This window comes from Alosa alosa, chromosome 19 (assembly GCF_017589495.1).
Source record: "Alosa alosa isolate M-15738 ecotype Scorff River chromosome 19, AALO_Geno_1.1, whole genome shotgun sequence".
Classification (NCBI taxonomy): Eukaryota; Metazoa; Chordata; class Actinopteri; order Clupeiformes; family Clupeidae; genus Alosa; species Alosa alosa.
Window position 1 is genome coordinate 17,090,582 of NC_063207.1, and position 22,719 is coordinate 17,113,300.

Here is a 22,719-nt window from a genome sequence, read left to right on the forward strand (position 1 = left end):
GTGAGTCTGGGGCTGCTGTGTGTTCTCCTGCTGGCTGTCATCATATGGATGGTTATCAAACACACTGCAGAGACAGACCAGCTACAAAGACATATGGACCTCCTGCAAGTAACTAACAACAACCTGACCCAAGAAAAAGATCGGTTCCAAGAAAGAAACACCAACTTAACCAAAGAGAGAGACCAATTGACTGTTGCACAAGATCAATTGCAATTAACTAACAGCAAGCTGACCAAAGAGAGAGACCAACTGACTGCTGCAAACACAAAGCTGGAGAATAGAATTTGTGAGTATTGTGGAATTAACTCCTTTAAATTCCTTTAAGTAACTGACTGGGTATCTGCCCAAATGCCCATTGTAGTGCCTAATCAGTCTCAGGTTAGTGTTTACCTTTTTTCCTTTAAAGTCTCCCGAGTCAATAATAACATAGTTGTAACCGAGGCGAAGTTAGCCTATGTGGTTTTCACAGTAGGCTATATTTCATCTGAGTTACAGATGACAATTGAAATTAGTAAAGCTTAAATTCAAATAATGACAAGATCACAATGTAGTTTCTTTCAGATGCAGGATAGAATGATAAGGCTTGACTAACTTCATATTTCATTCATTTCTAAAGCAGTGTTACAACTTTTTTGACAGCATGGTATACATTAATGATGGTAGGCCTATTTATGATCACAATTATACATTAATGATGGATTAATGATTACAATTTTTTTCAGATATTGGCGTTTAACTCACACAATAGTTTTTTCTTCTGACCTTCTGCTCCCATAATTTTCACGGGTCAATTGTGCAACCATTTTCCGCTTCCCGGTCCTGCTGGCCTTTATGAGTTTAAAGGAACCGTATGTAAGATTGTGGCCAAAACTGGTACTGCAATCACTTTCAAAATACTGTAGAGCGGTGTATCCCCTCCCCCCTGACTGGCAGAGCTGGCAACCCGGATGCCGAAACGCTGCTGACTTCGTGATTAGTAGATAGGTGGAGGGTGGCGCATCAGGCCAAACATAACATGACAACATCAACATCAGTTGAGGGCTGCAACTTCACTTTTTAAATGACAATATCCTGGCCGAACTACTGTTGTCAGTGATATAAGTATTTGAAATGAACATGATTTCTTAATGTCTAGTGACATATCAGGGCCATTTTATGATTAATTGAAATACATTTCTTACATACGGTTCCTTTAAGACCGGCCACTCCCAAAATACATGGGGGTTTTTATCATATTTTTTCCTAGAAATTGGATTTGTTTCGGTTCCAGTATTTATTACTTTTCAACTACACCAAAAAATTGGACTGCCAGCAAACAACACTGCATGGATGTAGGGGGCCATCTGGTGATTACAGACGGGGAAGAAGAACAGGTGGGAGACAAATTCACACCCATTCTTCTTTGCTGCATTGCTTACAGAGCACTCATTATACCTAATGCATATCACGGCATCTAGGCAGCCTCAGCTATCGAATGGGGCTAATGGCTAGTTGCTGTGATAAACAGTTTGTGAGTAAATTAATTGTAAAAAAAAAATGACATAGCAAAATAAACAACAGACTTTACCGAATGCAATGATGTAAAGCATTCCTCACTCAAGTACAATTAGCCATTACTGTGTAAAGTTTTAAAATTGGCCAGTTTGTCCAAACTTTCAAGCTCCATTGAACCACACAGTGTTGAACTCAAGCTATAGAACCATTCTCTTGATGTCACACACTGCAGCAAAAACAATAATGGCGGCGCACTAGGTAACCAATTCAATGTAAAAGCATACTAATCCTTACAAAAGGCTTAACTAAAGTGGTATATTAATAATAATGATAATATCACAATAAAATAACATTCTATGAATATGTATCTATCTCACTGTTGCATTCCTACATTAACTACATGACTGTTTCTTCACATATGATAGAAATTTATCTCAGGATTTATTAAGACACAAGTTTGGATCGGTCTCAGCGATATGGAGACAGAGGGAACCTGGAAATGGGTGAATAGCAAAGTCCTGAACAATGCAGGGTAAGATTAATGAAGCTGGCATGTGATAGATAAGATCCTGCATGGTGTGTGTTTGTGTGTGTGTGTGTGTGTGTGTGTGTATATGTATGTTTTTGAATGTTTTTGAATTTCCCCTTGGGGATCAATAAAGTATCTATCTATCTATCTATCTAGCTATCTATCTATCTATATGCATGTGCATGCTTATGCATATATATGTTCATAGTCAAAAAAGAATGTGACTGTTAAAAAGTCACTGTTTTGACCAAGCAACATTCTTTTTGTGCAAAGCGTGATAAAAAAGCATGGATACATCGGTTTTATCTACACAATACTCGAAAGGATGCTTAAAATAATGTCCACCATGCCACACCAAAATTGCAGTGCAGTGCAACTGAAATTGTACTGCAATGCAAATTAAATATATTTATGCATGAAATAAAATATAAATAAAATTATCTTTCTTTGCTTTATTTAATTTCAGGTACTGGATGAAAGGAGAGCCAAATGACCAATCTGGTGCAGAGGACTGCATAGAGATAATACATAAGATAGACTCGCAGGAGCTTCAACCACTGAAGAACTGGAATGACTATAAGTGTAGCGCAGCAAAAAGTTATATTTGTGAGAAAGCACAATGATTTCAATTCAAAAGATCCTTCTGGATTTCACTCCTTATTTTACCTATTTCTGTAATTAACATTTGTCTGTGGTAATGCTTGATATGATATCCAAAGTGATTTAGTTGAACATAACATAATGTTCACATGCTCATTATTAGTTAGTTGCTAAATAATAACGAGCAGTAATAGCAGTAGCTGTTAGTAGCAGATAGTACTGTAGTGATTGTATTGTTGATTGTATAGTTACTATGTTTTCGCAAGTAAAATTCCGCCGCTGCTGAGAAACTAGTTCCTCAAAATGTAATGCGATCATTGATAAGCAAGGTATAATAAAAAGCTAGAATAATGTTAGAAATAAAACTATCAACACAGACATTTACATCGATAGTCTGGCGTTATAATTTATTTGCCTCGGGTGTACTGTGGAGTGGGTAATACTGTTTTTAGTGGCAGGCTAACACATACTGGTGACTTGCGCTAGCCTAGCACCTGCGAACTCTGCAACTAGACTGGATGAAACGTGTTGAAAACTGTCAACATTGATAAATATTACACTTGCAAACTTGGAAATGAGGTCATATGTCCAAAATCCTGAACCACCCCTTCAATTAGCCCATTGTGATGTCATAGTGCCAATGCAAAGTCTATGGGGGGGAAAAAAGCTTGATTTATGTTAATATCTCAAAAAGTATAAAGTTTACAAAAACGAAAAATACATTCCTCAAGTGTCCTTTTCAAGACCTACGTTACAAAGTTTGAACAAAGTTTCTACGTTAAACGGTTGAAGCTGAATTAGATGCAGAAATTTGGTGGGAAGAAGAAGAGGAAGAAGAAGAAGAAGAAGAAGAAGAAGAAGAAGACAGACAGAACAGTGTATTTTCATGCACTGTAATATAAGTGCAGTAGTTTATGTGGCAATCAGACTCGAAAAGTACAGAACAGACAGGGCTTACAGTAGATACATATGGAAATGTTCAATGTACAATCATATGGTGGTGACTTGAAAGAAGGACCTTGAATGAAGGTCATCCAAGTCAAAGAGGACATAGACTGGATGACGATGAAGAGGACATAGATTGATGTTGAAGATGTCCAAAAAGTATTTGTTAACTGTAGGAACGGCTGTCACTAAGGTGAGTGTCTAGTGAGCCTGAGGCTGCTGTGTGTTCTGCTGGCTGTCATCATGTGGATGGTTACCAAACACACTTCAGAGACAGACCAGCTACATATATGGGCCTACTGCAATCTACTAACAACAACCTGACCCAAGAAAAGATTACTTCCAAAAAAAGAGACACCATCCTTACACAAGAGGGTCAATGGAATGCTAACTTGGTGGTCATGTATTAGCCTCAGACCCTCCCATACATGAGACAGTTTCCGAATGTTCGTCTACCCCCTTGATCTATCTCCACTCGTTTTATGTATGCTTGCCAATCTTGTTCCCTCACTTCTACTTCCATATTCTTCAGCTTCTTCCTTTCAGATCCTTCTCTATTGCATCTCAAGGGAATCAAAATCAAACTCTTATGTGGCACAATTTCTGGAATTTCAGAAATCTGTCACTCTACTGCAAAACAACCAACTAATCTACATTTATTTCAAAAGTCAAACCATGGCTGTGTCTCAAACCGCATACTTCTGTCAGTACACTGCTGGTGTGCACTGAGCGCTTACTTGTGTAATCTGATCTAGTTTCAAGGGTGCCAGGCATGGAAATTAAATGTTGAATGTGGCCACTAAAATATTAAGGCGCTGGATGTGGTTTTATTCATCACCCTACATTCTGACAAACATTTTTTGTCACATACAGCAAACATAACCTCACCATCCGCTAGCTGCCTGTGCCCTGAATACACTAAAAAAAACAGTCTGTGGCCAGCCCAGGCTCCAAAAACGGCAACAAAAACAACTTGGACCCATAGACTGTATAAAATAGCTTGGACCATGAAAACGTAAACTGTTCCAACCAATCACCAATGATATGCATGTTTAGGAGAGTTTCAATTGCACAGGAGGGAGTAGCGAGCTAGCTCTCTGTTTTGTTTGAATGTCAACAGAGGTGACGTTACCCAACATCGCTTAGAGGACCTTTAAAGTATAAGTAAGTATAAGTATACTCTTTTGATCCCGTGAGGGAAATTTGGTCTCTGCATTTATCCCACTCCATGAATTAGTGAAACATACACAGCACACAGTGAACAAAGTGAAGTGTAGCACACACTAACCCAGAGCAGTGAGCTGCCAGCTACAGCGGCGTTCTTGGGGCCCAAATAGTTCTACAATGTTCAAGCATTGTTTGTGTTTACCTTGTTGAAAGGGTCCATAGTCTAAGATCTCCCCCTGCCTCTTCAGCCATGCCTACTGGGTTCGAAGCGGCACCACTCCGGTTGCAAGTCCGAAGCGCTAACCAGTAGGCCACGGCTGCCCCAAATGTGTACACCAAAATGTTCTTCCAACAGGTTTATTGCAGAACTCAAACAGATGGCTAAATCCCAATAAATAGGTCTAGGCTATCTGCAAACAATTCTGGGTCTTAAATTTAAGTAGTATGTTTGCATTTGCGTGCTATTGGTCTGTATGCATTTCCATGTTTGCATTGCACAGAGGCGGACAGAGTACACAGGTTCATTACTTGAGTAAAAGTACAGATACCCTTTGCTAAATTTTACTCAAGTACAAGTAAAAGTACAACAGTCAGATGTCTACTTAAGTAAAAGTACTGCAGTACTTTTTTTTTTTAAGTACTTGAGTATCAAGAGTACAAGAGTAGCCTACATGTTCTAAATATTGCATTACTACTGCCACAGTGCTTACATTTATGTACAGAATTGTCCTACATGGAGTTATGAAAAATGTTAATGTTAATACCTTGGAGAATGTAAAAGGAATTGAAAGTAAAATCAAGTAATTTTCATCTTTTTACCATGTTGCCAGGGATGGGCAGTATTTCTAATACATGTATTTAAAATACGTATTTCAAATACAAAATACTTTTTTGTAATTGAAACACCTGAAGCGAAAACTTTCATTCATTTTCAACAATCATTAACTTGTTCAGAAAATTGAAATAGTCTGGCGAGGTGGGGCCACAGGTTGGCATATTCCCGGCATGGACCTTCTGTGTCTTCATCCATTGTTTCGTCCATGGTTTCGTCTCTTATCTAAATCTGACCATGGAGTTGACTTTGGCAGAAAGCTGAAGGTGATTGCTGATAGGCTGTCCCAATCAGTGGCGCCTGCACAATCCAATCACGTTTGAGAGGGAAACAACAGATTTTTCTTTTTTCCTTTTTCTTTAGAAGAAGTAACGGGTACTCACGGTTATGGATAGAAATGAAGTGGAGTAAAGAGTACAATACTTGCCTCTCAAATGTACTTGAGTAAAGTCATGAGTACTCCCCAAAAATGATACTCGAGTAAAGTACAGATCCCTCAGAATTGTACTCAAGTACTGTACTGTACTAGTAAATATACTCCGTTACTGTCCGGCTCTGGCATTGCACTGCTATACCAAAAAATATGTTTTGACTGTGGCACGCAATTTTACGCACGGGGAGCACCTTGAAACAGTGTTGACCCAAATTCAACCCTTCCCATAACGTGTAAGGTATATTGTGCTTGCTAGTATGACTAGTTTCTTTTAACTTGTCGGCCAGCCAGCCACGGCTCATATGACCTATATTTTGAAGGAAATTTGACTGTGAACCACAAGTGTGAAATCATGTGTGTGAGCCTATATAAAATGAAGAGTGACGTCACCAGTCGAAATAGCTGTACCCCCCAAAGCTCACAGTATAATTCGAACACTGGCTGGACAGGACAACAGATTTGATATGCCAGAGGTGCTACTGGCCCCAGATGTGGCGTGAGGTGCAAAAGTGGTGTTCTGAGTATGAGCACTGTGTGGTTGCTAAAGCAAGACAACCCAAGCCAGAACCTTCTTGGGAAATCTGTTTTATCTGACTTTACTCTCTTGGATTGGGCTGCAGGACAAAAGAGTGTTCTGGTAGTCACAAATGTTTTCTCAAAGTTTACCCAGGCCTTTCCCACCCCTGATCAGACAGCTTCCACCGTAGCTAAGATTCTAACTGAGAGATGGTTCTATGTGTATGGCGTGCCAAGGAGAATTCACTCTGATCAGGGGCGCAGCTTTGAGGGGAGCTGTTGAAGCACTCGTGTGACATCTACAGCATAACAAAGAGTACTGTAGAACCTTCCCTTATCATCCAGTGGAGAACGGTCAATGTGAACGTTTCAACAGGACACTTCATGACTTGCTCAGGACCTTACCCCTGAAAAGAAGCGTAAAGGGCCCCAGTTGCTCCCTCAGCTCCTGTTTGCCTATAATACCACCATTTACCAGTCCACACAGCACTCCCCATATGAGCTGATGTTCAGTCAGAAGCCACAGTTACCAGTCAACCACCTACTTGGAAATACTGAAGGTGACCACAGGGACAGTCCACCGACTGATTGGGTGGTGCAACATCAAGAGTACCTGACTTCTGTCTATGCTAGTGCTAGGAGACACTTAGAAGAGGCTGCGGCATATCGTAGGCATGGTGGTCCTGACACCGTACCCATATTACCACCTGGCACTCTAGTCTTTTTCTAGTGGGTGGTGGTAGTGTAGTGGTTAAGGAGCTGGACTAGCGTGCAGTAGCCTGTAGCCTAGCTCTAGTACTCTAGTTTAAAAAAAAAACATGTGAAAACAGTTGTCAAAAACAGTAAATGAAATGGAGGGCCTCTTTAGACATGTGTTGGCTGAATATACTACTGCAACAATAAAAAAAAAACATTTAAACATTTAACGTTTAAAATAAATGCATTTATTTCCAGTTGGTGTTGTTGCTATGACATTTGATCGACATTTTGATACCTTCAAATCATGCTCATTGGTGTTTGGATATACATAGGCTAAGTTTAAATGAACATCCTTTTTCTATCTTAACTTTATCAGGCAGACACACACTCTACCACATCCTTGTACTCATTATGACCGCCGCTAAGGGAAAAGAGCTTGTTTAGAGAGACCAATGGCATGAAGTATATCTAAAAGAATGTAGTGATTGACAAGGTCAAATGCTTTAGTTAAATCTATAAAAATTGTTCGGTGGACAGGTTGTCATCCAAGGATGATGACACATCATTGGTGAGCTTTAGTAAGGCAGTTATGGTAGAAAATTTTGGTCTGAAACCCGATTGATGTTGAGAAAGGGGCCGTATTCACAAAGCATTTTATTTTACCACTAGGAGTGCTCCTAAATCACATTAAAACATTTTACCTTTTTACCATTTTACATTTTACCTTTTAGTTTTTTCTTAAAAGTTATTCACAAAGCCTCTCAGACCTACTCAGATAAATGATAAGATAAGATAAGAGCTCTGTTGCTATGGCTGACGTCATTACTCATGCACAAGCTTGACTGAAGTGACCTCCTTGATTGGCTGTTGATTATAAAAGGGAATGATGTAAAAAAAAACTCCCCTACGATGATGAGTGTCTGAGGTCTGAGAATGTTTGCGCTACACAAGTAGTGCAAAGGACGGAAGATTATGAATAACTGAATAAATAGCCTAACTGAATAAAGAGTAAGGCAAAACAAATAGCCTAGTAGCCTAATGAAACATACGGATTGATGCAGTATTTGCAACATTTTTAAATTAATCTCTCACCATGTAGGCCTATACCTACGTTTGCAAAGAGGAGACATTTTTAATATGATTCTCAATGAAACATTACATTTAGTTTACATGTTGAGTAGTTTTGGTTGTTGTTGGTGGCGTTATTGCATCCCTTAGTTATGCCTATTATGCACAATTGTTCCCTGGCGATTGGAAGCTCCTCTAGCCTCATGTGCATTTCAAAACATTGCGACGTGAAATACCACAAAAAGTGGTTTGTGAATAGGTCTTAGTGAGTTAGAAGTCCTCTCGACTTCTTTTAAGCTGTCCCAAACTTAGCTACTTTTAGGACTAAAATGCTTCATGAATTACTCTTAGTCAAAAAAATTAGGAGTCCTAAAGTTACGAGTGACACATAGCCTACATTATTTTTAGGAGTTTCTCCTATAAATTCACCAGTTAGGAGCTACTTTTAGCCTTAAAATTCTTTTTGAATACGGTCCCTGGTTTGTAAACCTGATGCAGTTGTTGACAGATCGGCCTCTCAAGCTTCCACTGAGAGCAGACCTTTTGTCTCAAGCAAACGGCACAACTTGGCACCCCAACCTGGGCCTTCTGAAATTATGGGTGTGGCCCCTGAGTGGGACCGGCTTGTAGCATCGGGTCTTTCCCTTGATGTTATCAAAATCATTCAAGCAGTGAGGGCTCCATCCACACAGACCTTGTACTCTTACAAGTGGGGTGTGTTTCACAACAGGTGTGTCCAACAGGCAGAGTTACATTACATTACATTACATTACATTTGGCTGACGCATTTCTAACCAAAGCGACTAACAACATGGTAAACAGTTTTAAAAGCAATTCTCTCAACAATTTTAGGACAATTTAAAACGGTAGAATACAGTAAGAATAAGTGCATCAGTGAGTGCTGTTTTTGTGTCAGTTGAGTGTCAAGACGGGTGGTAAATGCTAGGATCAGCAAGACTTGTAAGTGGTGCTATGAGAGGAGATGTTCTCTAAAGAGCTGGGTCTTCAGGAGTTTTTTGAAAATGGAGAGGGATGTCCCTGCCCTTGTAGGAACTGGCAGTGTGTTCCACCAACGAGGAACAACATGAGAAAAGTTTGGATTGGCCTGAGCGTACCGGTGGTAGAGCTAGACATGGATTAAGCCTGAGGAGCGCAGCGTCTGGAGGTAGCGTATGTCTGTATGAGGGCATTCAAGTAGGTGGGAGCAGAACCGGAGACTACTTTGTAGGCAAGCGTTAGAGCCTTGAATTTGATGCGGGCCGCCATGGGTAGCCAGTGTAGCTGGATGAGCAGCGGGGTAACATGTGCCCTTTTGGGTTTGTTGTAGACCAGGCGCGCCGCGTTCTGGATCATCTGAAGGGGTTTCACTGTGCAGGCTGGGAGACCTGTCGGGAGGGCGTTGCTGTAGTCAAGTCGTGAGATGACTATTGCTTGAACCAGGAGTTGGGTAGCATCTTGAGTCAAGTAAGTCCTGATTTTCCGTATGTTGTAGAGTCCGAAACGGCACGACCGGGTGACTGAGGCAACATGATCTGAGAAGGTTAGTTGGTTGTCGAGAACAACTCCTAGATTTCTTGCAGTCCTGGTGGGTGAAACAGACAGGGAGTCAAATTTGATGTTGACGTGGACCAGCAGTTCAGTTTTTGAGAGGTTCAGCTGGAGGTGGTGTGCCTTCATCCATGTAGCTATCTGAGAGGCAATCCGAGATCCGTGCTGAAACCAAGGGGTCATCAGGTGGAAAGGACAGATAGAGCTGTGTGTCTTCTGCATAGCAGTGGTATGAGAAGCCATGCGAACGGATAATCTGTCCCAAGGAGGTGGTGTAGATAGCAAAGAGAAGGGGACCCAGCACTGAGCCCTGGAGGACCCCTGTGGTGAGATGGTGAGGTGCAGATAGCTGTCCAAGCCATGATACGTTAAACGAGCATCCTGTGAGGTAGGATTCAAACCAGGAGAGAGCAGAACCGGAGATTCCCATGTTAGAGAGTATAGAGAGAAGGATGCGGTGATTAACCGTGTCAAAGGCAGCCAATAAGTCAAGCAGAATGAGTACTGATGACCCGGCGGGTCGCCCTGGCTTCTTTAAGGCTTCTGTTACAGACAGCAGAGCCGTTTCGATAGAGTGGCCGCTTTTGAACCCAGACTGATTTGGATCCAGAAGGTTGTTCTGTGAAAGGAAGTCAGAGACCTGTTTGGAGACTTGAGCAGGGTTGAGAGAAGTTTTCTTAATTAACGGTGTTACCCGGGCCATTTTGAACACTGTTGGAAATGTGCCAGAGGTTAGCGAGGCATTGATAACATGTGTGATAGCTGGTGCGATGGTCGGGCTGATGGACTGAAGTAGGCTCATAGGTATAGGGTCCAACGAGCATGTGGTAGGTCGGCTACATGACAGGAGTCTAGCTACTTCACTCTCGGAGAGAGGCGCGAATGCTGAAAAAGATGTTCCAGCAGCCCCTAGAGGTTGTAGGAGTGCAGTGTCTGATGTGTTTTGTGGGCATGTAGAGAATTGACTGCTGATTGCCGCCACTTTGTTTGTAAAAAATGAAGCAAGGGTATCCGCAGTAAAGCTGGATGGAGGAGGAGGCAGCTGAGGGTTGAGTAGTGATTTGAAGGTTGAGAAAAGTTTTTTTTAGTGTCTGTAGCGCTGTTGATTTTTGTCATTGTAGAAAGCCGTCTTAGCAGCAGTGATGCTGGCTGAGAAGGAGGTTAGGAGTGTCTGGTAGTTTTTGAGGTCATGAGTTAGTTTGGATTCATGCCATTTCCTCTCCGCGGCTCTGAGTTTGGTGCGCTGCGATTGGAGGGTATCATTTAGCCAAGGATGAGAGTGTTTGGATCGAGCTGGCCTTGTGGTAAGAGGGCACAGCTCGTCTAGACACGAGCTCAGTGTGGAGCAGAGCGAGTCTGTGGCCTCATTGACCTCCAGGGAGGAGAAGGTGTTGAGTGAAGGTAGACCGGAGGCAACCACAGAGGAAAAGTGGGTTGGAGACAGGTTGCGGATGTTGCGGCGGAATGTGACCATCGGCTGATGAGCCGGAGGCTGTTCTGTCAGGCTGACGTTGAACTGGATGAAGAAGTGGTCAGAAAGATGGAGAGGCGTCACCATGAGGGTGTTTGTGCTGCAGTTCCAAGTGAGGATCAAGTCAAACTCTTTGCCAGCTTTGTGAGTAGGTGGGCTTTGAACCAGTTTGAGGTCAAAAGAGTGGATCAGGGCTAAAAAGTCGGCTGAGCCTGGGACTACTGGATGTCTTCATATTTCTGCCACATTTCAGTGATCTAGGACTTCGTACATGGTCTCGTGGCCATTGGGAGAGCAGCATCCACAATTAAGGTTTATGTGGCGGCAATGTCAGGGGGGAACGACAACATAGAGGGAATCTCTGTTGGGGAGCACACCCTCATTTCCCGGTTCATGAAAAGACACGCAGACTCCAACCTCCCAGGGCCGTCTTTCCTGGCGTTTGGATGTGGTGGTCAATGCACTGATGAATCCAGCGTTTGAACCTTTGGACTCGTTGGAAACAGGAACTGTCACTGAAAACTGTATTTCTCCTTGCTGTGGTGTCAGCCAAAAGAATGTGGGAATTTCAAGCATTCAGCATGAACCCATCTTGCCTATCCATCTCACAGGATGGATCTAAGGCAGTGCTTCGGCCAAACATATTTTTTCTCCCAGGGTCGTGTCGTCAACACATGCTGTTCAGACCTTATCTACATCGCCATTTTACCCGCCACCACATTCCTCAACTGAAGCTCAGAGGCTTCATGTCCTGTTAAGGCTCTGAAAGCTTACGTTGCTGCAACGCACAGCCTTCGACAAGAGGAAAAGCTCTTCGTCTGTCACAGAGAGGGCATTAGGGGCAAACCTCTCTCCAAACAAAGATTGGCTCACTGGATTGTAGACACCATTTCCACGGCCTACAAAAGGGCCAATCTTTTGTACCCCTTACAGCAGGGATGGATTACTGCACGGGCCTACCGGGCCTAGGCCCAGGGGCCCAAGGGGTCAGGGGGCCCTGAAGCCCAAGCCTTTGCATGGAATCTTTGCCTCAATATCAACAAATCAGGATGTAGGCTATGAATCTGATTGAATTTAGTATTGGCCATCCCCAAAATGCACCAGAATACAGGAAATCACATCAAACAAATTAAAAAAAGGAGGACCCCCAAACCCCCCCTCCCGCATAAACAACAATTAGTGGGGGGCCCTTAATACATCTGGGCCCAGGGGCCCGAAAGTTCATAATCCGCCCATGCCCTACAGGAGTCAATGTGGCATCTGAACCATCGTTTGGGTCTGTAGTTCTGGACACTGCGCGGTCACTGAACCCAGACACTTGAACGTGTCTGATATGTATATAGTTAACATTGAATCAAGTTGGTGCTATTGCATCCTTTTTGCATACAATTTGGTGCTGTTGCATTGCTTGCAAAATAAGCTTACAGGTTCTGCTGTTCCAGTTGGATTAGCACATTGACACAAGGTTAGACTCAGGTTAGACTCAGACCCCTCTAACATGAACCGAATTGAGACCACCTCGGGAGGTAGTCTCGGCATGGTTCGCATGCTGAAAAGAGAAGGAATGTTGTTTATTGTGTATATACTGTATAGGGCTGTCAATCGATTAAAAAATGTAATTGAATTAATTACTCTGTGATTAATTAATCTAAATTGATCGCATATATGATTTTTGCTGTGAAAGTATTTTAAATATTTAAATTCAAATGAATCATTGAATAATCAGCATTAGTGACATTTGTAATGTTTCTGACTCCTGATCATGTGAACGGTTGATTAATTACCCTACCACATGATGGTATGACCTCATGGTGGGCCCATTGTCACATATTGCTGCTACAACAACTTTTGATTATATCTCTAACCTTTGCCTTTTTCACAGGAGAAACTAGCTAGGAAGCAGGAAATGTAATTAATGTGTACATTGTCATGTCTTGATTAATGCACTCTCACTACAACAATGGTCTCAAGTCTCATCAGAGTACTCTCAAATCAGATGACCTCCAACCATGTGATCCCAAATCAGCTGACCTCCAATCATGTGATCCATATCAATGTAACCAACCACAAACTAGGTAGCCTATTTAAGTGAGGTTCACAGAGCATTCTAGGAGCCATTCTGTAGTCAGAATCTCCCGCACCACTAAGGTGTGTAGTCATCATCCTCTGAGCTGGTATGTTCATTCTCTGATTGCTTCATATGGTTTCCTAAATGTTCCTTTAACCTGTTTTCGTAACTTTCACATTATTCATTTAAGATGTACCTTCTATAATGTATTGGATGCATGGGCGGATTATGATATTTCGGGCCCCTGGGCCCAGATGTATTAAGGGCCCCCCACTTATTGTTGTATATGTGGGAGGGGGAGCGGGGGGTTTGGGGGTCCTCCCCCAGAAAATGTTTAATTTGTTTGATGTGATTTCCTGTATTCTGGTGCATTTTGGGGATGGCCAATACTAAATTCAATCAGATTCATAGCCTACATCCTGATTTGTTTAGCCTAGAAATCTAGACACGCCCCTAGCGGCCGCAAATTACATTTGCTGCCAGGGCTAGTCTAGCAACTCTCCATTGGCTTGTGAGCTCCAGAAATCGAAACTTAATCAGGCCAATGAAATCGTGTATAGAGTCGTTAGGTGGGCTTAACATAATGATTGATGGCAGAGTTGCAACGTTTTGGCTTGAATTCCCTGCTACTTGAAAACAAATAAGATGGATGTTGCTGCTGGCAAACAGTGTGACACGAGTTAAGCTTTTATTAAGTAGGCAAACGTTTGAACTAGCTAACTAGCTCCGCTGGTGGGAAACGCTTGGGACTCATAACGCTGCCACTGTCCTATTGCGTGCAGAGGGAATTTGAAAGACAACTGATTATCCCGCCCCTCGGACTGAGCCCTACGAACGGTGAGTGTCCAGACCCTACATTTTAATGTGGGTCTGGCTCGTCAGGCTATGATTTGTTGATATTGAGGCAATAATTCCATGCAAAGGTTTGGGCTTCAGGGCCCCCTGACCTCTTGGGCCCCTGGGCCTGGGCCCGGTAGGCCCGTGCAGTAATCCATCCCTGATTCCAGGCATCATGTTTAATTAGCCAACCTACATGATAACAAATAACAAAATCAAAATGTGCAACTGAGCTCTCACACTAAAAAAACAGTGTGGAGAACAACATTATGAAACACAAAGAACAAAGGGGAGAATTCTCCCATTAGTGTCTAAAACTCACGTTACAAGCTTTTTTATGCACTTCAGTTACGCACTTATGTGTTACGCGTATTCTCCCATTCCCTCTTCTGTCACACCCACAGCGCGCAAGTTCGAAATCATGGCGGCCTTATGAAAGAGGCGTGATTTACCGGTACCGCGTGTTTTAGGCGTTTTGAGGCGTGTTTTACCGATGGGAAAATGCCTCAACACTCAATTGGATCGACCTAACCAATTAGAGCAACGAAATAGCATACCGTGAGCTGTTAGCCTAGAAATCTAGACGCGCCCCTAGCGGCAGCAAATTACATTTGCTGCCAGGGCTAGTCTAGCAACTCTCCGTTGGCTTGTGAGCTCCAGAAATCGAAACTTAATCAGGCATTGAAATCGTGTATAGAGTCGTTTGGTGGGCTCAATATAATGATTGATGGCAGAGTTGCAACGGTTTGGCTTGAATTCCCTGCTACTTGAAAACAAATGTCCTATTAAGGCCCCATTGGTGCAGAGGGAATTTGAAAGACAACTGATTATCCCGCCCCTCGGACTGAGCACTGCGAACGGTGAGTGCCCAGACCCTACATTTTAATGTGGGTCTGGCTCGCCAGGCTAGTGAGCTGTGCGAAGAACACCCGAACCATTCTTCTTCTCCACAAATGCCTTAACATTGTTTTCTAGTCGTTTTTTTTTATAATTGCACTGTCAATATGTTGTACAACAGACGCGATAGCGGAATCTAAATGTCTAGCTTCTAGTGACAAAATCAATTTAACTGTGCTCAGGTGACGTGATAGACGAGGCACTGTTGCTCATCTGTCCATCGTTGTACAAAGCCCGCCTAAACAATTTGATTGGTCCGAACTAGGGATGTGACGGTTAACGGTAAACCACGGCAAAATTCTCAACGTGACCGCCACCATTACTGTTTTGTTTGCTTTCACATTCGCTCTGCAAAAATAAACCATGTTTGTCAATTTGTCTCCATCTCCAACTCCAGTCCCTACTCTTATAACTTTTGTGTGTGAATGAGTATATGCATAGTGTGTGTTTATTTTTGTGTATATTTGTGCTTCTCTCTCTCTCTCTCTGTGTGTGTGTGTGTGTGTGTGTGTGTGTGTGTTCGCTTGTGAGTGTGTATGTGGGGGTAATGGGGTGAGCGTGTGTGTGTGTGTGTGTGTGTGTGTGTTCGCTTGTGAGTGTGTATGTGGGGGTAATGGGGTGAGCGTGTGTCTGTGTGTGTGTAATGTTTGTGTGTTTGTGTGTGTGTGTGGGAGTGTTTGTGCATGTGCGTGTGCGTGTGCGTGTGCCTGCCTGCCTGCCTGCATGTTTGTGGGGGCATGTGTGTGTGTGTGTTTATGTGTGTGTGTGTTTATCTGTGTGTGTGTGTGTGTGTGTGTGTGTGTGTGTCCGTGTGTGTGTGTGCGCGTGCGTGTGTGTGTGTGTGTGCGTGCCTGTGTGTGTGCATGTGTGGGTGTGCGTGTGGATGTATTTACGTGTGTGTGTGACTTGTTTATGTATGTGAATGGTGACTTCCGGGTCACCCCAATTGTGCTCTAGCAAGTAAACAAAACGATTGAAGGAACATGAGAGCTTGTCTTGTTACCCGATTTGTCCAGTTTTGTTTTGAGTACAAAATCGAAAAATAAATGTTAAAAATAAAATATCCATGTTTTTTCATTTTGGTTTCATAAACGGATATAAAAAATAAGTGCATTTTCATTTTTGTATTGTTGGTTTTAAATGGAAAAACAAATGAACGAATCATACACGGACCCCATATTCATCTGTTTGCACAGAATATTTTTTGTCCAGATTCCTTGAGTCAGCAGATTACAGAATGCATTCTGTCCATGAAAGCAAAGGCTGATAGACAGTGTTTCGTAAACAGTATTTTGCAGTGTTTCATAGATATCAATGTTTACCTTCTTCAATAAATATTAATTGTTTTGTAACTGAAGTGAAAAGTGCCTTCAGTCTTTTGCATTTTCATTTGTTAGTAGGTTTGTGACTTGTGTGTAGAGGTTTTAGAAAATTATATTTTGTATCAGAAAGAGTGTGTAAGTATGTGGGAAAAAACAATTGGGTAGGCTACATCTACCATACAAGTCCATACTTGAAGGCGTAACTTGTATTTGTGTGACTTCCTGTGTGATGTTAGTAGACACCACTGAGAATGTGTAATCTACCATCATACATTAATGAGAATATAGACGAGGCCTTTACAGAGGAGGAGAAAGAATCTACCATTGAACTTACAGTATTCAGTAGAGCACAGATGGAGCATTCTGGAGATATATATGGAAATTATAATGAAGGTAATCCAAATCAAAGAAATTTGGATGATGATGAAAATATTTATGCTATTCAGGAAACAAGCAGAGCTCAGATGAGTACTCAGAGAAAAAGGGAAAATAGAGAGCTTCCAGGTACGTGATTTCCCCCCTGAAGATTTATCGTTGTATTCTTTATTTTTGCCCAATGTAGTTCAACTTTGTTGCTATGTTTTAAATGAAGTTGATATATATATATATATATTCAATAATCTTATCATATATAAAATTGTTAACTCTAGGAGCTGGTACCATAGAAGTCAAATGCTGCGGAGTGTCTGTAGTGAGTCTGGGGCTGCTGTGTGTTCTCCTGCTGGCTGTCATCATATGGATGGTTACCAAACACACCGCAGAGACAGACCAGCTACAAAGGAATATGGACCTCCTGCACAGCAACTTGATCAAAGAGAGAGACCTCTTCGAAGAAAGAAACACCAACCTAACCAAAGAAAGAGATCAACTGCAATTAACTAACAGCAACTTGACCAAAGAGAGGGACCTCTTCCAAGAAAGAAACACCAACCTAACCAAAGAGAGAAACCAACTGGAAATTACAAAAGGACAAGTGAGCCAAGAAAATCATCAGCTACGTGACATAAATAGGAATTTGACAGCAGAGAAGAATGATTTGATGGATAAAAACAGAAATTTGATTGCTGAGAAAGAGAAGCTGCCAAACGCCATCCGTGAGTATTCTCGCATGATACTTATGTGACTGAGTAATTAATGTTTTCAGTGAGACTTCCTGAATGTGGGATTTCAGCTTATTCAAGTGCAAAGTTAAGATAACAGTTGTAGAATAAATTAATTAAAAGATGAAATTAAGAACACCTCACTTGCCCTATATGTCATTGGTACTGATCTAATATTAGGCCTTTGCATTGCCAGTAGAACTCACACTTTTTTTTTTATTTCTCATTTTAGAGATTCCTCAAGGCTGGAGACATTTTGGTAACAGTTTGTACTACATTTCTAATGATCAGACAACTTGGAGTGATGGTAAACAACACTGCATGGATCTAGGGGGGCATTTGGTGATTATTGACAGTGAGGAGGAACAGGTGAGCGACAAACACACAGGGGAAAATAGAAGACTCAATAAATTCACGCATGCAGCATATAAGTTGGTTGAAATGCACTGTTTCTTCTATAAATCAAGTTCCTGTATTTTTATGTGACTTAATTTTTCATTGTTATGGTACTGCTTGGTCCACTGAACACCATAAGTTAATTGATCATGGGCCTGGCTGTACACAGTAAAATCACAAGTGTAGAATTTGAACTGTGAAATTCCAAAAACCTAAAACAGTAAGTGAATGAGAGTAGCAAGCTTTACATACTCAACTATTGTCAGAGTGATTCATATGTCTCAACCAAATGGGACATATGAACTCAGAGTAGAGTTAAAATCACTCTTAACGAGTTAACTGAGTACTGTTGATTTGGCTGTGTATATTGACATGTCCATGGCAGGTATTTATGGCAGGAATCCAGAAAAGAGGGTGGATCGGTCTTACTGATGTGGAGGGAACATGGAAATGGTTAGATGGCAAATTGCTGGAAACTGGGTAGGTCACTAAACTGGCATTTCACAGAGAATGGATTAAAGGTTATTTTTTAGATTTAAGTTCTTATAATCAACATTTTAGAATGATTATACATTTCATTAATAAAATGTTGTCTTAAAACCATTATCATACACACCTGACAAACATGTGGGCCTTTAAATAGTTTTGTTGCAAGCCTTTAGAATAGTGTTTATAAAATTAAACACATATTTCCTTCTCTTGGTAATGTCTAGGTACTGGAATGAGGGAGAGCCAAATAACTTTAAGGGAAATGTGCACTGTGTAGAGATCCTCCATAGCGCTACCTCCCTGAAAAACTGGAATGACAACATTTGTACTGCAAGATACAGTTACTTTTGTGAAAGACCGATTTAGTCTCAGTGAAGAAAGGTAGCATAAACTTCAAAAGTACTCTTGTCATACTGATATGTTACAGAATAGGTAGCATAAACAAATGTACTCTTGTGTTCTGTGTGTACATGTGTACTATACTGAAAAAGAATAGTTGGTTTACTGTAATTATTTTCAGTTAACAAAATAAACTTGCTTACTTAATTAGCCAGTGGAACATCAAATAGGCATTTCAATTTATCAGCAATTAGTATTAAATGTGTGTGTTTGTGCATAGTCTATATGCTTATTCTGTGTGTATTCACTGTCCAAAAAAGCTAATGTCATGAGCATAAGGAAGTGAGATAAAATATGTTTGTACATTCAAATAATTATGGAAACTTCCCTAACTGCTCAGAGTCCCTGATTACACAAGCTATAAATCATTAATGCACAAGATCAACAGTTTTATAAAACACTTTGTAAAACACAACTAAAATAACTGACCACATTACTCTAATACTTTAAGTCCCTACTCTGGTATCCGTCACAGAATTTACTTTAAAGCACTACTGCTTGTTTATAAATCGCTGAATGGAACAGGCCCTAATTACCTAACATAAATTCTTTTGGTGTACTCACCTTCCAGACCTCTCAGGTCTCAGGAGCGGTGCAGCTCTGGAACAATCTTTCGAATGACATCAAAAAGGCCCCAACTGTAGCCAGTTTTAAATATAAGACCAAAGTTAGTTAGTCTCAGACGCCTTCTGCTAACTGATCAAATGCACTTCCTATCATCTGTCATTTCATTATCTACTTTGTGTCTTTTATGTTTTCTATTCTTTGATTATGTACTTTACTTTTTAAACAATTGTTTTTAAACTATTGCCCTTTTATGCTTTATGTATATTACTCTTTGCCTTTGTTTATGTAAAGCACAATGAAGGAGTTCAAATAACAGAAAGGAAAAAAAGAAAATTTGGGGGAGAGGTGAATGGGTCAGGGAGTGTTAAAAGGGTCTTAAGTTGGATTTAAAGCAGTGGGGCAGGATTTGACATCATCAGGAAGGCTATTCCAGAGCTGGGGAGCATAGACAGAGAAAGCTCTGTCACCTTTAGATTTAAGGAAAGCAGACGGAACACAAAGAAGACACTTGGAAGATGATCGAAGAGGTCTAGGAGAACAGTAAGGATTTAAAAAATCACAGAGATATTGAGGACCTAAGCCATGTAAAGCCAGTGCAGTTTAGCCAACACTGGATATGTTACCCTCCTGAAATGCAATGGCAATAATTTAGTGGCAAAACCAACCGGTCATATTTGTGAGATTCTAATGGTTCACAGAGTTCTTTAAAGCTTTTTGATTAAACTGAATTCTAAGTTGATTTCATAGTATGTTCTTTGGCATGCATCTGCCTTAAAGGATTCCCCATATTGCAGGTGTGGAGAAAAGGTGTGTATTTGAATTTAACGGAATGGAAAAGCAGATTTACATACATACATACATAAATAAATAAATTCTCACTAAGCAGAATATTATGATCAACTTAACATTGCTTGATTCTTGTTTCTGCTCTGTTCATGAATTCATCAATTAATCTTTAACGTGTGGTCATGGTGTTCCACTAGAGGGCACTACTCGTGCGTACTTCCAGAGCCAAATGCACCTCACTAAGTCATACTATTGATTCTGATCAGAACTTATCAAATGGTGCTAAGTTATAGATATGTTTTACAAGGAGTCATACCTGCTTGTAGTGGAGTATGATGATAAAAAAGACAGTATTACAGTTACCTTCATGTGGCACACACGTTTGTTGGAGAGTAGAGTTAAAATCACTCTTAACGAGTTAACTGAGTACTGTTGATTTGGCTGTGGATATTGACATGTCCATGGCAGGTATTTATGGCAGGAATCCAGAAAAGAGGGTGGATCGGTCTTACTGATGTGGAGGGAACATGGAAATGGTTAGATGGCAAATTGCTGGAAACTGGGTAGGTCACTAAACTGGCATTTCACAGAGAATGGATTAAAGGTTATTTTTTAGATCTAAGTTCTTATAATCAACATTTTAGAATGATTATACATTTCATTAATAAAATGTTGTCTTAAAACCATTATCATACACACCTGACAAACATGTGGGCCTTTAAATAGTTTTGTTGCAAGCCTTTAGAATAGTGTTTATAAAATTAAACACATATTTCCTTCTCTTGGTAATGTCTAGGTACTGGAATGAGGGAGAGCCAAATAACTTTAAGAGAAATGAGCACTGTGTAGAGATCCTCCATAGCGCTACCTCCCTGAAAAACTGGAATGACAACATTTGTACTGCAAGATACAGTTACTTTTGTGAAAGACCAATTTAGTCTCAGTGAAGAAAGGTAGCATAAACTTCAAAAGTACTCTTGTCATACTGATATGTTACAGAATAGGTAGCATAAACAAATGTACTCTTGTGTTCTGTGTGTACATGTGTACTATACTGAAAAAGAATAGTTGGTTTACTGTAATTATTTTCAGTTAACAAAATAAACTTGCTTACTTAATTAGCCAGTGGAACATCAAATAGGCATTTCAATATTCCATTTATCAGCAATTAGTATTAAATGTGTGTGTTTGTGCATAGTCTATATGCTTATTCTGTGTGTATTCACTGTCCAAAAAAGCTAATGTCATGAGCATAAGGAAGTGAGATAAAATCTGTTTGTACATTCAAATAATTATGGAAACTTCCCTAACTGCTCAGAGTCCCTGATTACACAAGCTATAAATCATTAATGCACAAGATCAACAGTTTTATAAAACACTTTGTAAAACACAACTAAAATAACTGACCACATTACTCTAATACTTTAAGTCCCTACTCTGGCTTCCGTCACAGAATTTACTTTAAAGCACTACTGCTTGTTTATAAATCGCTGAATGGAACAGGCCCTAATTACCTAACATAAATTCTTTTGGTGTACTCACCTTCCAGACCTCTCAGGTCTGCAGCTCTGGAACAATCTTTCGAATGACATCAAAAAGGCCCCAACTGTAGCCAGTTTTAAATCTAAGACCAAAGTTAGTTAGTCTCAGACGCCTTCTGCTAACTGATCAAATGCACTTCCTATCATCTGTCATTTCATTATCTACCTTGTGTCTTTTTATGTTTTCTTTTCTTTAATTATATTATGTACTTTACTTTTTAAACAATTGTTTTAACTATTGCCCTTTTATGCTTTATGTATATTACTCTTTGCCTTTGTTTATGTAAAGCACAATGAAGGAGTTAAAATAACAGAAAGGAAAAAAAGAAAATTTGGGGGAGAGGTGAATGGGTCAGGGAGTGTTAAAAGGGTCTTAAATTGGATTTAAAGCAGTGGGGCAGGATTTGACATCATCAGGAAGGCTATTCCAGAGCTGGGGAGCATAGACAGAGAAAGCTCTGTCACCTTTAGATTTAAGGAAAACAGAAGGAACACAAAGAAGACACTTGGAAGATGATCAAAGAGGTCTAGGAGAACAGTAAGGATTTAAAAAATCACAGAGATATTGAGGACCTAAGCCATGTAAAGCTTTGTAGACAAAAAGCAACATTTTAAAATTAATTTTGTGTTCCACAGGAAGCCAGTGCAGTTTAGCCAACACTGGATATGTTACCCTCCTGAAATGCAATGGCAATAATTTAGTGGCAAAACCAACCGGTCATATTTGTGAGATTCTAATGGTTTACAGAGTTCTTTAAAGCTTTTTGATTAAACTGAATTCTAAGTTGATTTGTATAGTATGTTCTTTGGCATGCATCTGCCTTAAAGGATTCCCCATATTGCAGGTGTGGAGAAAAGGTGTGTATTTGAATTTAACGGAATGGAAAAGCAGATTTACATACATACATACATAAATAAATAAATTCTCACTAAGCAGAATATTATGATCAACTTAACATTGCTTGATTCTTGTTTCTGCTCTGTTCATGAATTCATGAATTAATCTTTAACGTGT

At 40.6% G+C, this 22,719-nt stretch overlaps 1 protein-coding gene across 1 annotated transcript; it reads left to right on the plus strand.

Moving 5' to 3' along the window:
* The first annotated feature begins 93 nt into the window (after positions 1 to 93).
* Positions 94 to 19,431, plus strand: LOC125284413 (C-type lectin domain family 4 member E-like). Its single transcript, XM_048228349.1, has 5 exons — positions 94 to 192; positions 17,818 to 17,895; positions 18,308 to 18,402; positions 18,636 to 18,736; positions 19,382 to 19,431. Exons 1-5 carry the CDS (start codon positions 94 to 96, stop codon positions 19,429 to 19,431), a joined length of 423 nt encoding a protein of 140 aa, XP_048084306.1.
* Positions 19,432 to 22,719: the final 3,288 nt, after the last annotated feature.